The 13,910-nt window shown below is 41.1% G+C and overlaps 1 protein-coding gene across 3 annotated transcripts in view; it reads left to right on the top strand.

Annotated features, from left to right (window-relative positions):
• Window positions 1–640: 640 nt before the first annotated feature.
• Window positions 641–13,910, top strand: part of LOC106570233 (uncharacterized) — a 65,918-nt gene continuing 52,648 nt past the window's right edge. For all 3 annotated transcript variants that reach the window (XM_045694750.2, XM_045694749.2, XM_014142332.3), the window contains exons 1-4: window positions 641–897; window positions 3,249–3,392; window positions 3,662–4,228; window positions 12,083–12,163. In XM_045694750.2, coding sequence (XP_045550706.1) covers window positions 3,299–3,392; window positions 3,662–4,228; window positions 12,083–12,163 — 742 coding nt within the window. In that variant the 5' untranslated portion in view covers window positions 641–897; window positions 3,249–3,298. The remainder of the gene's footprint in view (window positions 898–3,248; window positions 3,393–3,661; window positions 4,229–12,082; window positions 12,164–13,910) is intronic.

Below are 13,910 nucleotides of genomic sequence, written 5' to 3'. Positions count from 1 at the left end.
CATTACTTCTCAATGTGGTTAACAGACATTTTCCTATGTTGTTTTAAATAATTTAGCACTTTTCAGAATGTACAATTGCTGTCCAATTCTACTACATAAGAGACAGATAGCACAAGCACAAGGAGGAGCACAAGACACATAAAGCTTCAAGCACACGCTAATCCTTTTCCTGACTCATGTACACCCTCACAACCATACAGCAAGTCCCCTGCTAGAGTGGACCCATCCCACCACGGCCACCCCTCGCCCATCACCACGGTCCTCCGCAGGCACCTCGGGCAGCTCTTTTGTGGCTAAATCTGAGGCAGGGTTATGGCTGAAGGGTTGGAATGGATGGACAGAGGAGGCAGGGTTATGGCTGAGAGACAAGCTGTGTGCATTCTGTTTCTGAGGGCAGCAACACTTCAGATGGGCGCAGCCCCGGCAGCCATAAAGAAAAAAAAAAGAGACTAAAATATATCCAGAAAGTTGGTCTATAATTGGCCAGGCCTGTCAGGGTTGTTTTTATGTCTGTGAGCTGAACAGCTAGCTAGAGCAGTACAAGCCATCTCGTCCACTAGCGAAACCCTACACTTTCCCCTTCAGTCAGTCCCTCCCTCCCTCCCTCCTCCCTCCCTCCCTCCCTCCTCCCTCCCTCTCTCTCTCTATCCACCCATCCAAGAGGTTGTAGCAGATGCTCACCTCACTTTGGACTTTTTATCAACACTTGGATTGACATCGCGGTGGATTTTAGGATTACATTTCTTCGCACCTGTAAAGGAAGTCATTTGGGGGATTTACCGTTGGATAGGGGATCGTGCGTTAATGCTGAGCTAAGGAACAAGTGAGAATTGGAGGATAGGAGCCACACAGAGCGAGAGAGAGACGTCCAGTGAAACTAAGTGATCTGCAATCCAGGTAGGAGCAGGCCTTTCCTGCAGTCAAATAACCTATTGGCCTCATGGGTGGAATTGAATTAAGATTTTTTTAATGAACGTATTTTTTTTTTAAACACCGAAAATCCGGTGTTTATATGTCAAACAGTTTGTTATATTTCCGTCTTCTGTGATATAAACTGTAATAATGGGATGCAAACTCAAAATGTAATACATTTAAACTCTGTATCTGACATGTCTTCTTTTATTAAGTCCATAACCATGTGTGTGAGGTGTACACTTTTACTTCAAAATAGATTTGTTTAAGACTCCCAAGAATCACTCTGTGTGACCCTGATTTAGCCCACTGCAGTAAAAATTTTAATCAATCTGTCCCATTAAAATTGTTTTATTTCTGGCTATTTATATTGTTTCTTTGGAGGGTAGTTTTATGCTTTTGTGCATTTAGATTTTGAAGTTTGTGATAAATAGCTTGCGAGAGGAGCTCGGAGGAGCCGTGTGTTGGATGCTCCGTCAGGAGGAGCTGTAGGATCCATGTCCATCTTCATTTCCTTTTCCCCTTTGGACTGGAAAACTCCTGCTGTTTTTTACATCATTTTCTGGATGATGGAAGTCAGGTTTCTGGAATAGACATCTAGATTGTAGTCCCTGGTCTGCCATTGAGAGGGGAGGTGGAAACGCCCCATGCAGGATACAGTCCATAGTTTGTAAGGGGGGAGATCTGGGCTTGGGATTGAGGCTTGGGCCGCTGACTAAGTCACATCCCAATGTTTTTTATCTGTTTATTTTTTTATTATTTCAAAGTATTTCAAAGTCAACATGTTGAAACTTTTTTGAAAGCTTAAGTGATATAGGGAGTATATGTGGTGACAGCAGGGACTGCGGTATTGTCAAAATATTTATCTGATGGGACAAAATTATGCTAAATGCAAAGTAGCAGTACATTATTCCTTAGTTTCATAATTTGATCTCTCAGATGAGCCATTTGTTGAATAGTTATTCAAGATGGAGGCCTATCATATGTATTGCGGGTGGATGAGTGGATAGTTTTTACATGTCTGAAAAGTTTTCCATTCGGCTATATGCATTGAGTGGGCGCTTGAGACATATTTTCATTTTCGTCAGCTTTAAATACACACTAATTACAGCAATTGCAGCCATTTCACTAAGTAGGCATTGAGCTCATTAATAGTGTCAGTAAAACCTAAGAAAGCTCCAGGGCATAAATAGCTCTGTGGTATATCAGATAAAGTAAGCTGCTGCCAAACTAACCAGACTACAGGTTTAACCCAGCATCATGGTCATTGCACAGGGTGTTCACATGTTGACCATGCTGCTGGAGGATAATGGACAATCAAGCAAAGTGTAGGACATCACACAATTGTTAAGTGGCTGTGGGCACTCCCCTATGATGTAACTGTAGAACACAAGACAGGAGAGGATACATCGTATGAGAACAGAACTTAACTTGGTCATGTTCCAAGTTCTTAGTAGGAATCCCATTCACGTTCACGGACACATTTTTTTAAATGGGTTCCACTGTTTCCCTCCATTTCACTAAAACATTCAAATAGCTGTATTCCTGGATTTGATTATCCTGTCATTACTATGCAAGATCTGTATAACACTTAGCGCTGAAGGATAAAGCAACAATAAAGCATTATGAAGGTTCAAGGTTCAAGGAGAACGGTAAGCCATTGCCACATCACCAGACGTCCATACACCAAAGCCACACAGAGCTTTCCCCACACACCACTAGTCTAGCCCTCTGATGACAGTGTAGCATTGGGCCCACAGACTTATTATACAGTATTTGGCTCTGATCTTAGTTCACTGTTGCTAAATCACACAGACACTCTTCCCGTAAGGATGACTTAAAGATATAGAGGAGGTTGATGACAGATGAGAGACAGAACTGTGTAACCTCTCTATGGTGACACAGGAAGTTCTAGCAGAGTTGGTGTGTGTGTTCTAACAGATTCATGATAATACTAGAGCACTGTCACTGATTTCTGTCCAATTCAAAACTCAGGGGACTTTCACTCCCAGTCACTGGGTCAGGTATCAACTGGCCTTCTCTAAAAGCGTCAACTGACTCGTTCCTCGATCTACTTCCAGAAGAGATGCTTCCATTTAGATTCGTTGACTACTACCTCGATGAGTAAATGAGAGTTGAATACGGAATTGTAGCTTTTTGTGAAATCAATATTCCCCAAAGAAAAGCTGTTTATTGGAATCAGAACACATTTAACATGATATTGCATTCCAATATTCAAGGATAATATTGAGGCTTAGGCCCTAGAAACGCTCAGTAGTCTCTCACATCTGTCTGCTTCTTGGTAGTTTGTAATGGTGACCTGTTGATGTCTACAGGTTGGAGACTTTGATGGTGATCACAACCTAAGCTCAAAAGACCAGCTGATATGGAGCTGCGACTGGGATGCAGGGCTTCCCTGGTCCTGGTCATACTGGCCCTGACGCTCTCAGGACTGAGGGTTGATGCTCAGAGCAGGGCAGGTAAGGACATCAGCTGTTAATATCTGGTTCAAAAGTAATTTCTTTTTTTCATATACTTTGAGCCACACTGAGCTTGTCTGGAACCAGTGGAGTAGTCCTGAAAGTAGAAACCCTGCCCACCTGGCACTAGTGTGGCTAGCTCAATCTTCAGTCGTTAGAAAGAAATGAAATACTATTTGAACCAAAGCCTGGTTCTTACTATCTTTATGTACAGTACTGAGAATTCCTCAGGTCTGACTTCTAACATACTACCATTCACTTCCTCTCAGGCTGTAAGAACGTGCATTATGACCTGGTGTTCATCCTGGACACATCATCCAGTGTGGGGAAGGAGAACTTTGAGAAGATCCGCCAGTGGGTCTCCAACCTGGTGGAGTCGTTCGACGTGGGCCCGGACAAGACGCGTGTGGCAGTGGTACGCTACAGTGACCGGCCCACCACAGAGTTCAACCTGGGACGGTACAGCACCATGGACGAGGTGAAGAGGGCCGCCAGGAACATCCGCTACCTGGGAGGGAACACCATGACCGGGGACGCCATCAGCTACACCACCACCAACATCTTCACAGAGCGGGCCGGGGCCCGGCCTGCCGCCAGGGGCATCCAGAAGGTGGCTATTCTCCTGACGGACGGGAGGAGCCAGGATTACGTGTTGGAGCCTTCCAAGGCGGCGGCGAAGGCTGGGGTGAGGATGTTCGCAGTGGGCATCGGGGAGGCTCTGAAGGTGGAGCTGGAAGAGATCGCTGCGGAACCTAAGAACGCTCACGTGTTCCATGTGACAGACTTCAACGCCATCGACAAGATCAGAGGGCGGCTGAGGAGACGGCTCTGTGAAAGTAAGTAACCAGTCCCATAGGCTCTGTGAGAGTAAGTAACCAATCACAGACTGAGAAGGAGGCTCTGTGAGAAGAAGTAACCAATCACAGGCTGAGAAGGAGTCACACAATCACAGGCTGTGAGAGTGGATTATCAGGTGTAGGATTTTTCTTTGACTGCCATTACTCTTTAGTTTGTCAGTTTTGAGAAAACAGATTCCAACAAGATGTCTACATTACATACAGAATCAGGATATCAGAATTGGGTCTTAAATTCAGTTGAAAATGCAGTTATTTCTATCAATCAAAAGCCTCCACCTTCTTACTATCCAATCCGAGACTTTGAACTTTAAAGATAGTTACATCTATATCACTCTGAACTTACACTCCAAAACGAACCCTTTTACACCTCTAACCAAGACTCTAACCCCAAACTCCACCACACACGTTAATTCAATTACAGTACATGAGCCATTTCAATTGGCTTTCCACTCGACTAGGCCTTTCCCCTCGACTAAGACGGTCCGGTCCGTCTTGTACTTCCTTGTCTTTGCCTGGGTGTGACATGATATGTGTGAGGCGTGGGCGTTAAGCAGAGATCGGCTCGTAAATTACAGTTTTTTGAGACCGATACATTTTTGTGGCCACTTGTCCCAGTGACTTGGGTAAGAGGTGTGGAACGCTGGATAGCCTGAATTACTCTAAACTCAATGTCTTCTCCAGGACCCAGCTACACTACTACACATCCTCCGACAGGGAAACGTTCAGTACAAATGTTACAAATGCCATTAAAAATAACAACACGAATATACTGTACTGTATTAAAATGCTCAAACAGTGAGGTGTGTGGTCTGGGATGGCTCTGGGCTGGTGAGGAAAGTGGAGTAGTGAGTATGTATTGTTAAAGTTGACATTTAAAATGGTTAGGGAAGGGTTATGGCTAGGGTAAGGATATGGGTTAAGGTTAGGGTTAGGGCAAAGACAGCACAGTATGGTTTAGAAACTCTGGTTATGGTTTAGGGTAGGGACGTCCCATGGATACCGGATAGCACTAACCTGCCTGAAACCCTGACAGTAAATAAGGAAGATGAAATGACACGGTCACACGGCTGTACCTGACGATTTGGGCCTCGTCACGTGATAAGTGTTGGACCATCATTTCAACATAGCCTGTCTCTGAAATGCCACCCATTGGTCAAAAGTAGTGCACTATGTAGGGAATTGGGTGCCATTTTGGATGTACACATAATCTCATTTACTACTAAAAAGCACAACAGGATAGTACAATACTCAGAGCTGTGTTTAGTGTTAACTCAGAATCACACTGTAATCAGAGCCTCTATTCTTTATTTAAGTCAGACAGGCGTCCTTGTGTAGTGATACTTTAACCACTTGAGTTTGGCAGGATGCTAGGAGATTCCTTTGGAAGCTCTTAACCCTGACCCTTCCCTCTGAGACCACAGATTCCAATGTTAATATACCCACCTTGGAGTCAGCCTATGCATTCCTCTCTAGTCGTAATGGCACATGCTTTCAGACATTCGATCTATTACAATATGGGGATAAGGGTACTCGGAGGTCACTACACAGAACCTCTTTACCTTGGACAACTAGTTAATTCGCCACCCAAAATTGTTCCTTCTGTAATCTCTAGGATCACCATGTTAGTGTATCTAAGAATATAAGTGGGCACCACACAGAGCGGCCCAAGTTATTTTTGCCCTGAAAATTACAGTTCTAAAGTTTCAAGTAGGTCCTAAAGAGCAGTTTATGAATTCCACGTTGTATGTTTTCACCTTTTCATCTAACATTACCACCACCGTTAAACACAGTGCTGGGAGAATATATATATATAAACACAGAAACCTTTTAACTCAACTAAACCTCAGTGAACGAGAAAGGCGTGTTTGCCAAATCAAAGACTATTCAACAGCCATAATTGTACTTATGAGGTAATACAGTTGACTGAATTAGGTACACTCCTTAGTTAGAGCCTGTTTTCAGTTGAATGTTTTTGATTATATTTTTGGGAACCATAGAAGTCCACTAGACAAATTAGGGCTATTATGCTTTTAGATTTGAGCAAAGTGCAATAACGCTGTAGACTACCTAGTCTGGAAACCAAAGGCCTGTAGGAGGTAGCCTTTTTTTGTATTTAATTAAACCAAATGTTTCTATATCATATACAGATGTTTTTAGTTCAACTTAATAATGAACAACAGGCTAAATAAGTCTCATCAACTATCAAAACATATTATTTATTTTTGTTTGGGGCAGGTTGAGTCTGTCAGCAGTTGCTGCCGATATGAAGAATTTGTGTCAATGTAAAATGATGTATAGATGAATCATTGTGTATATTTATGTATATTTGATTTATTAACTTAATAATCAAGAGCCTTAATATCATTCCTTTTTATGTATATGCATTGTTTAGATTTGAAGGTTTGACAACTTTGTAAGCTTACAACTTCCTTATTTTTGAAAATATTGTTTGAATATATATAAGAGCATGGACACCCTTGACCTTGACCTTGCATGACCTTGCAATCCACCTATGACATGACATTTCCATTCTCCGCAGATATCTCTTTCCCAGAGTTAATAAGTGATGGCGCCAAAAAAAAATCGATACAGTTACATATTGGGATATTATTTTTGACAATATATCGCAACATTATGGTGGACAATAGCTAGGTTTCCATCCAATTGCCGATAGATTTTCATACGAACGTTCTAAAATCTGCATAAAAACTATATGCGCATTTCCCCATCAGAAATATGTTTCCATCCAATTGACTTGTTGCAGATAAAAGGCTGTGCGTGATGACGTAGCGCACATAAAAATAACTTTTGCTGTTAAATTCCCATCTACCAAATGAAAAAAAAAAAAGTTAAATGGGTTTCAATCGCATTTCCAACTCTACTGGTGTTTTTGTCATAAAGAATGTTACATAGTGAATGTGCTCTCTCTGGTTTTGGCACGTGCACTGTTGCCAACAGCTCACAGATACAGTGTGGTTATAGCCTACACGATGAGATTATTATGGACAAAAAGAGCAAAATCTTTTTCAATTGTTCTAAATGGCAGCCAAGCCTCGTCCATCATGTCACCAGAATAAGACCCTGGATATTTATTGAAAAGGAGCATCAAGCTCATCTCCTTGCACTTTCACCACCCTGTGAAGTTCATCATCATTTATTTCATCTGTAGTCTAATAAACTGCAAGCTTTCCAGAGTCGTAGTGGGAGGACCACACACACCATCAGCGCGTGACTCTAAGTTTACTTCCATATGATAGTTATTATATCAATATTTGCGCATAAAGATGTTTCCACAGCCATTTTTGTAATAATTAATTTTGTCAACATAAAAATATCCCACCTTGTCTAGCCTATTTTGTTTTGTCAACATTTGGAATGTTTACCGACCAATTTTCTGTTTCCATCAGCCTGTCTTTACATTTTTTATCCGACATGTACTGTACTTCACTCTCATAAAAAGGTTGGATGGAAATCTGGTTAGTATCGTAATATTATTTACGTGCTATTCGGCTGTACCTGCACCAAAACTTCAGTATTTTCCTTTCATAGCTTGTTCTCCATCTTTTAAAAAAATGGTGAGACAATTTGTTTTCAGCACTTTTACTTCTATGACTGATCAAAACTTGTTTTGTCATGGCTCTCTCTTGTCCCTCAGCAACAGACATACAGTGTGGTGAACCCCACAATGCAGATTCAGCTCAACTTGATTAAGACATGCTGCTTTTGCATTGTATATTACTGCTGGTGTATGAGACCTATGAGATACCACTGGGCCAAAAAAATGTAAGGGCTCTGCCCTGCATTGCTTCCATTTTAACTCTGAGGTGGATCTTTAAATTATAGCTGTTGGGCCACAAGCAGAGGGAGTGGCTAGCTCTGCAGTGAGCACAGTGTCAGACCTTCAGTTATGGCTGAATCTTAAAACACAGTGACGCACGGCTGTCCTTTCAAAGCTAGCATTGTAATTGTTGGCCACAATCGCTATATAGTATTACTCCAACCATCTCTTTACAAACTGAATTAAAGACATCCTATAACCACCAGCAAAGCCTATTTGGTTTACATGTTCGGAAATGCTTAAATAAAGGAAAACTCAATACCAAAACTATATTTTGGTATTTGTTTCGTTAGTCAGTTGTTAATATAGTCCCAAAATGTTTTGCATTTCAGCAATCAAGTTTTCAAGACATGCAACTTTCACAATATAGCATCTTATGATGCAAAATGCATCATACTGTCTATATTTCTGTATTTCTATATATATATACAGTACCCGTGAGAAAATAGTAAAAATAAAGAAAAACCCTAGAATGAGTAGGTGTGTATATACAGTACCAGTCAAAAGTTTGGACACACCTACTCATTCCAGGGTTTTTCTTTATTTTTTCTTTCTTATTCTTTTATTATATATATATATATCTTGAAAACTTGATTGCTGACATCTAAAACATTTTGGGACTATATCAGCAATGGACTAATGAAACAAATACCGAAAGATAGTTTCGGGGTGGACATTTCCTTTAAAATAAAAGTTTAAAAGTAAAAAGTAAAAAAAAAAATCACAAGTAAACTGAACAAGTAAGGATACACAAACTAACAATCAAACAACATAAAACACATCACAGAGATAGAGACCACATCAAATGTAGAAATGATTGGTTGCTTATTTCCTTTTCTGCCACAGTAAACTTATTATGGCAGCCAGGCACGAACACTGTGACACACTGTAGGGATAAAGGGATAAACTGTCTACCTGAATTTTCACAGGCCATTATACACTTGACTCTGCAGTTAGAAAGAACAAGGCATGTCAAGAGACGGAGCCATCCCGTCCATAGTAAAGTTAAAGCCTCCTTAACTCAACAAAGTCCTTTTTATATCCGCAATTAAAGAAAATGACAGGGTCTGATAGTGCATGATCATCAGAGACACAATCTGCTCCGCGGTTTGGGTTTCTGCCTGCTTTACACACACACAAGTTCACATGCACCACACACACGCATGCACACATACACACACATACACACACACACACACACACTTGAGATTAACAATACATTTGGTTATGTGCCGTTAATTCCTCTCATGCCAACTTATCATAGCATCACAGTTCAAAGGCAATAATGTGAGTTAAAACTAAATTCCTCTAGTCTTAATACAACTATGTTGAGGAATTTCAATAATTTCACATTCAGCACCTTTTAGTGTCAGTGTGTCTGCTCTCCTTTCAGTCGTCCTAGCTGACAACTATTTCAGAGATTTTACTAATAGAGATCAATGGAATGAGAATTGGTGTCTCTAACATGCCTGTTTTTGCACATGAACATCCTACAACAAACCATGCAGCATTCCAGGAAAGTAGAGTGAGATGGGCAAAGAAATGTACAGTACATTTACAGTATACCCCCTCTCCAACCAGAGGAGGCTGGTGGGAAGAGCTATAGGAGGCTGGGCTCATTGTAATGGCTGGAATGGATTATATGGAATGGAGTCAAACATGTGGTTTCATATGTTTGATATGGTTACACGTATTCTGTTCAAGACATTACAATGAGCCCGTCCTCCTATAGCTCCTCCCACCAGCCTCCACTGTCTCCAACTGAGCCACTAGCTTCCATCCCAGTTTGAACATCATACAAAGGACCCCATCCCATTGTGTCAGCAGCATTGATACCTGTTACCTCAGCAACAACACAGAGACAAGTCAGGATGGGATCTTACCTCCTACAAATAAAAAATACTTCTCTGCCAATGTAAACTAACCCTGAGTGGGGCTGTTGCCTTTCCTATCTGTCACCACTGGCATCACTTGGCCATCCCAGGCCTGTGAGGTATGTATGTGTGTGTGAGTCTAAAATTGTCACTGCTGGGAATGGTGCATGCCTCGCTCCAGTGGCTTGCGAAAGTATTCACCCCCTTGGCATTTTTCCTATTTTGTTGCCTGGAATTAAAATATATTTTTGGGGGGAGTTTTATCATTTGATTTACACAACATGCCTACCACTTTGAAGATACAAAATATGTTTAATTGTGAAATAAACAAGAAGTAAGACAAAAAAATGAAAACTTGAACATGCATAACTATTCACCCCCCCCCTCCTCCCAAAGTGAATACTTTGTAGAGCCACCTTTTGCAGCAATTACAGCTGCAAGTCTCTTGGGGTATGTCTCTACAAGCTTGGCACATCTAGCCACTGGGATTTTTGCCCATTTTTCAAGGCAAAACTGCTCCAGCTCTTTCAAGTTGGATGGGTTCTGCTGGTGTACAGCAATATTTAAGTCATACCACAGATTCTCAATTGGATTGAGGTCTGGGCTTTGACTAGGCCATTCCAAGACATTTAAATGTTTCCCCTTAAACCACTCGAGTGTTGCTTTAGCAGTATTCTTAGGGTCATTGTCCTGATGGAAGGCGAACCTCCGTCACAGTCTCAAATCTCTGGAAGACTGAAACAGGTTTCCCTCAAGAATTTCCCTGTATTTAGCACCAGCCATCATCATCCTTCAATTCTGACCAGTTTCCCAGTCCCTGCCAATGAAAAACATCCCCACAGCATGATGCAGCCACCATCATACTTCACTATGGGGATGGTATTCTCGGGGTGATGAGAGGTGTTGGGTTTGCGCCAGACATAGCATTTTCCTTGATGGCCAAAAAGCTCAATTTTTGTCTCATCTGACCAGAGTACCTTCTTCCATATGTTTGGGGAGTCTCCCACATACCTTTATGCTTATTTTCTTCTTCAAGCAATGGCTTTTGTCTGGCCACTCTTCCGTATAGCCCAGCTCTGTGGAGTGTACGGCTTAAAGTGGTCCCATGGACAGATACTCCAAACTCTGGTGTGGAGCTTTGCAGCTCCTTCAGGGTTATCTTTGGTCTCTTTGTTGCCTCTCTGATTAATGCCCTCCTTGCCTGGTCTGTGAGTTTTGGTGGGCGGCCCTCTTTTGGCAGGTTTGTTGTGGTGCCATATTCTTTCAATTTTTTTAATAATGGATTTAATGGTGCTCCATGGGATGTTCAAAGTTTCTGATATTTTTTTATAACCCAACCCTGATCTGTACTTCTCCACAACTGTCCCTGACCTGTTTGGAGAGCTCCTTGGTCTTCATGGTGCCGCTTGCTTGGTGCTGCCCCTTGCTTAGTGGTGTTGCAGACTCTGGGGCCTATCAGAACAGGTGTATATATACTGAGATCATGTGACAGATCATGTGACTCTTAGATTGCACACAAGTGGACTTTATTTAACTAATTATGTGACTTCTGAAGGTAATTGGTTGCATAGATATACATGTACCACTTTTCCGTGTTTTATTTATTATAATTTTTTTTAAACAAATACTTTTTTAAATTTCACTTCGCCAATTTAGACTATTTTGTGTATGTCTATTACATGAAATCCAAATAAAAATCAGTTTAAATTACAGGTTGTAATGCAACAGAATAGGAAAAATGCCAAGGGGTATGAATACTTTTGCAAGGCACTGTACTCCTACTGGAGTATCTACCGATAGTTTCAATGAAGGATCCCGTTTCAGTGGGACACACCCTTCATAACTCCGATCATCTAGTTAAAACTAATGATTCTATTGAATGAAAACGATGTAGCTAGGTTTCTAGGATAAGTCAAAGATTGTATTCTGTATAAGATTTATTTTATTATTTCACACTGTGAACATTGATTTGTTGACTACGTGAATCCAAGTGTGCATTCTTGCAGCTTAAGACAAATGACAAAGTGTTAACTTGAATTACTGTATATGGAAGGCGTAAACTGATCAAAATAAGATTCTCTCTTACTCCAATATAATTCTGCTCTTCTGCTTTCTCCTCAGACGTGCTGTGCCCCAATATGAAGGTCCAACCAGACCGCTTCAAGCCCAACAGTACCAGCTATGGCTTGGAGGAAGTTCCAGGTAAAAACTGTTGTTTTTTTCTCCCCTTTTCACTGATAAACTTTTCTGAAAAGTTAAAATGCATTGTATCTAAAATGTAGCGAAAATGCCATGTATCTTTCGTCTGACTGCAAGTATCATTGGATCTATGCAATCATGGTGAATGACAACGTCTGAAAATACACAAATACCCGTTTTTCATGAACATTTGTACTAAGACCAGATGGTAAATGAATTGCTAAATTACTTTCTCTAACCTCTCCTCTATCACTTCAGACCTTCCTTCGAGAACATGAAGGAAAAAGTATTTGAACCTAGCCAAAACACAGCTATTCATTTATCCATTTGCTGGAACTAGTTTCCCGTTGTTATAATGTTACAAAAAGTATCAAAGCTTGTACATGTAGCAGCCTACTCCCTAGTGTTGAACCATAGACTTTCCATCCAACTACAAGAGAAGGTGGGACGTTTTGCTAAATGGACACAGACTATATTACAATCTATGACAACTTAAAATGAATTATTATGGTTTAGTTCTGTATTTGCTGGTTATATTAAGGGACCTTAGTAGGTTCAGGTTGTTCTTGTGGTCTCTATTTTCAGTGGCTGAGTATTTACCAGTATTTATATAAAAAAAAGAGTTTCTGAGAAATGTGGAGCAGTATTGCTTAACCAGATAGGTAGGATGTTGTCTTACAGTCTAAAGGGATTGGAGTTCCTGTCTACTGTATGCCTCCCACTCACATTCATCATGCTAAGCGGAAAAACAGACATGGACCAGGAGGGATGTCTGACTCCTGCTACAGCCTCTTTACCTGGGGAGAGGAAACTGTCAAACCTAGTGTGAAACGCGTAAAATATCATGAAAGCCGATCAGAAAACAAGTATTGGAGTAATGGCACTGAGATATCTGATCTTAGAGAACATCAAGCAGTGAGAAATGTTAGATTTGCAGGCTGTTCAAAATGATAATTTGCTTCGTAACCTAGCGTGTCAAAGCAGTGTGAATAATTGCAATAACATACTTCAGAGTTTTACTGCTTAATTCTTTTTTCCTTTACTTCTCCTGAGTGCATGACTACATGCTTGGTGTTAGGACTATCACAGATTTAGGGTCAACTGCTGCAACCTAAATCTTTTCACTCAAAAGTCAAGGTTTACCAGCATGTAGTGCAAAAGGCAGAGGAGGCCAATCTCATCTAGCCAAGCAGAAACATCCAATTCAAATATTGAACTAATAATAGTTTTCAAATAAGACTGATTAGCTAAATGAGGTGTTACTGCATGGCTGGAACAAAAGCCTGCACACAAGCCCTTAGCGGATAAGACCCCTGGGGGAGTACTCTAGGGCATTCGGGGACTGAGTCCTAACTCAGTCATGTGGAGCTACACATTGAAACAGCTTTTCAGCCAAGTTCAGGAAAACCCTATCTGGGGAAGAACAGAGGTTTAACAACGTGGGTTGTAAACCTGTCTGAGAAGCTGAGGCCTTCTGGCAGAGCTGCTGTTTGTTCCTGGTGTTTGAAATGACAGTTCCTCCGGGGGTTTCCACTGACTAGACTGGATACATCACATCCTGTAGTAGACAACACCAGTGCTAATTATGTGGCTGGACCTTTACTATAAACTGCAATATAAAGAGGAAGAAATATGGATAAATCACTAGAACTATGCAGCCAAAGTTGTTTGAAGATGCTTCACATTCACAACTACAATACATGTGTTGTTATAAAGTCCCTTTGGATAAAAGTGTCTCTTAAATGGCAAG

The sequence above is a fragment of the Salmo salar genome, chromosome 14 (assembly GCF_965601325.2).
Source record: "Salmo salar chromosome 14, fSalSal1, whole genome shotgun sequence".
NCBI classification, from domain to species: Eukaryota; Metazoa; Chordata; class Actinopteri; order Salmoniformes; family Salmonidae; genus Salmo; species Salmo salar.
Note: the sequence above shows the minus strand (reverse complement) of the source record. Positions and strands in the feature narration are given on the sequence as shown.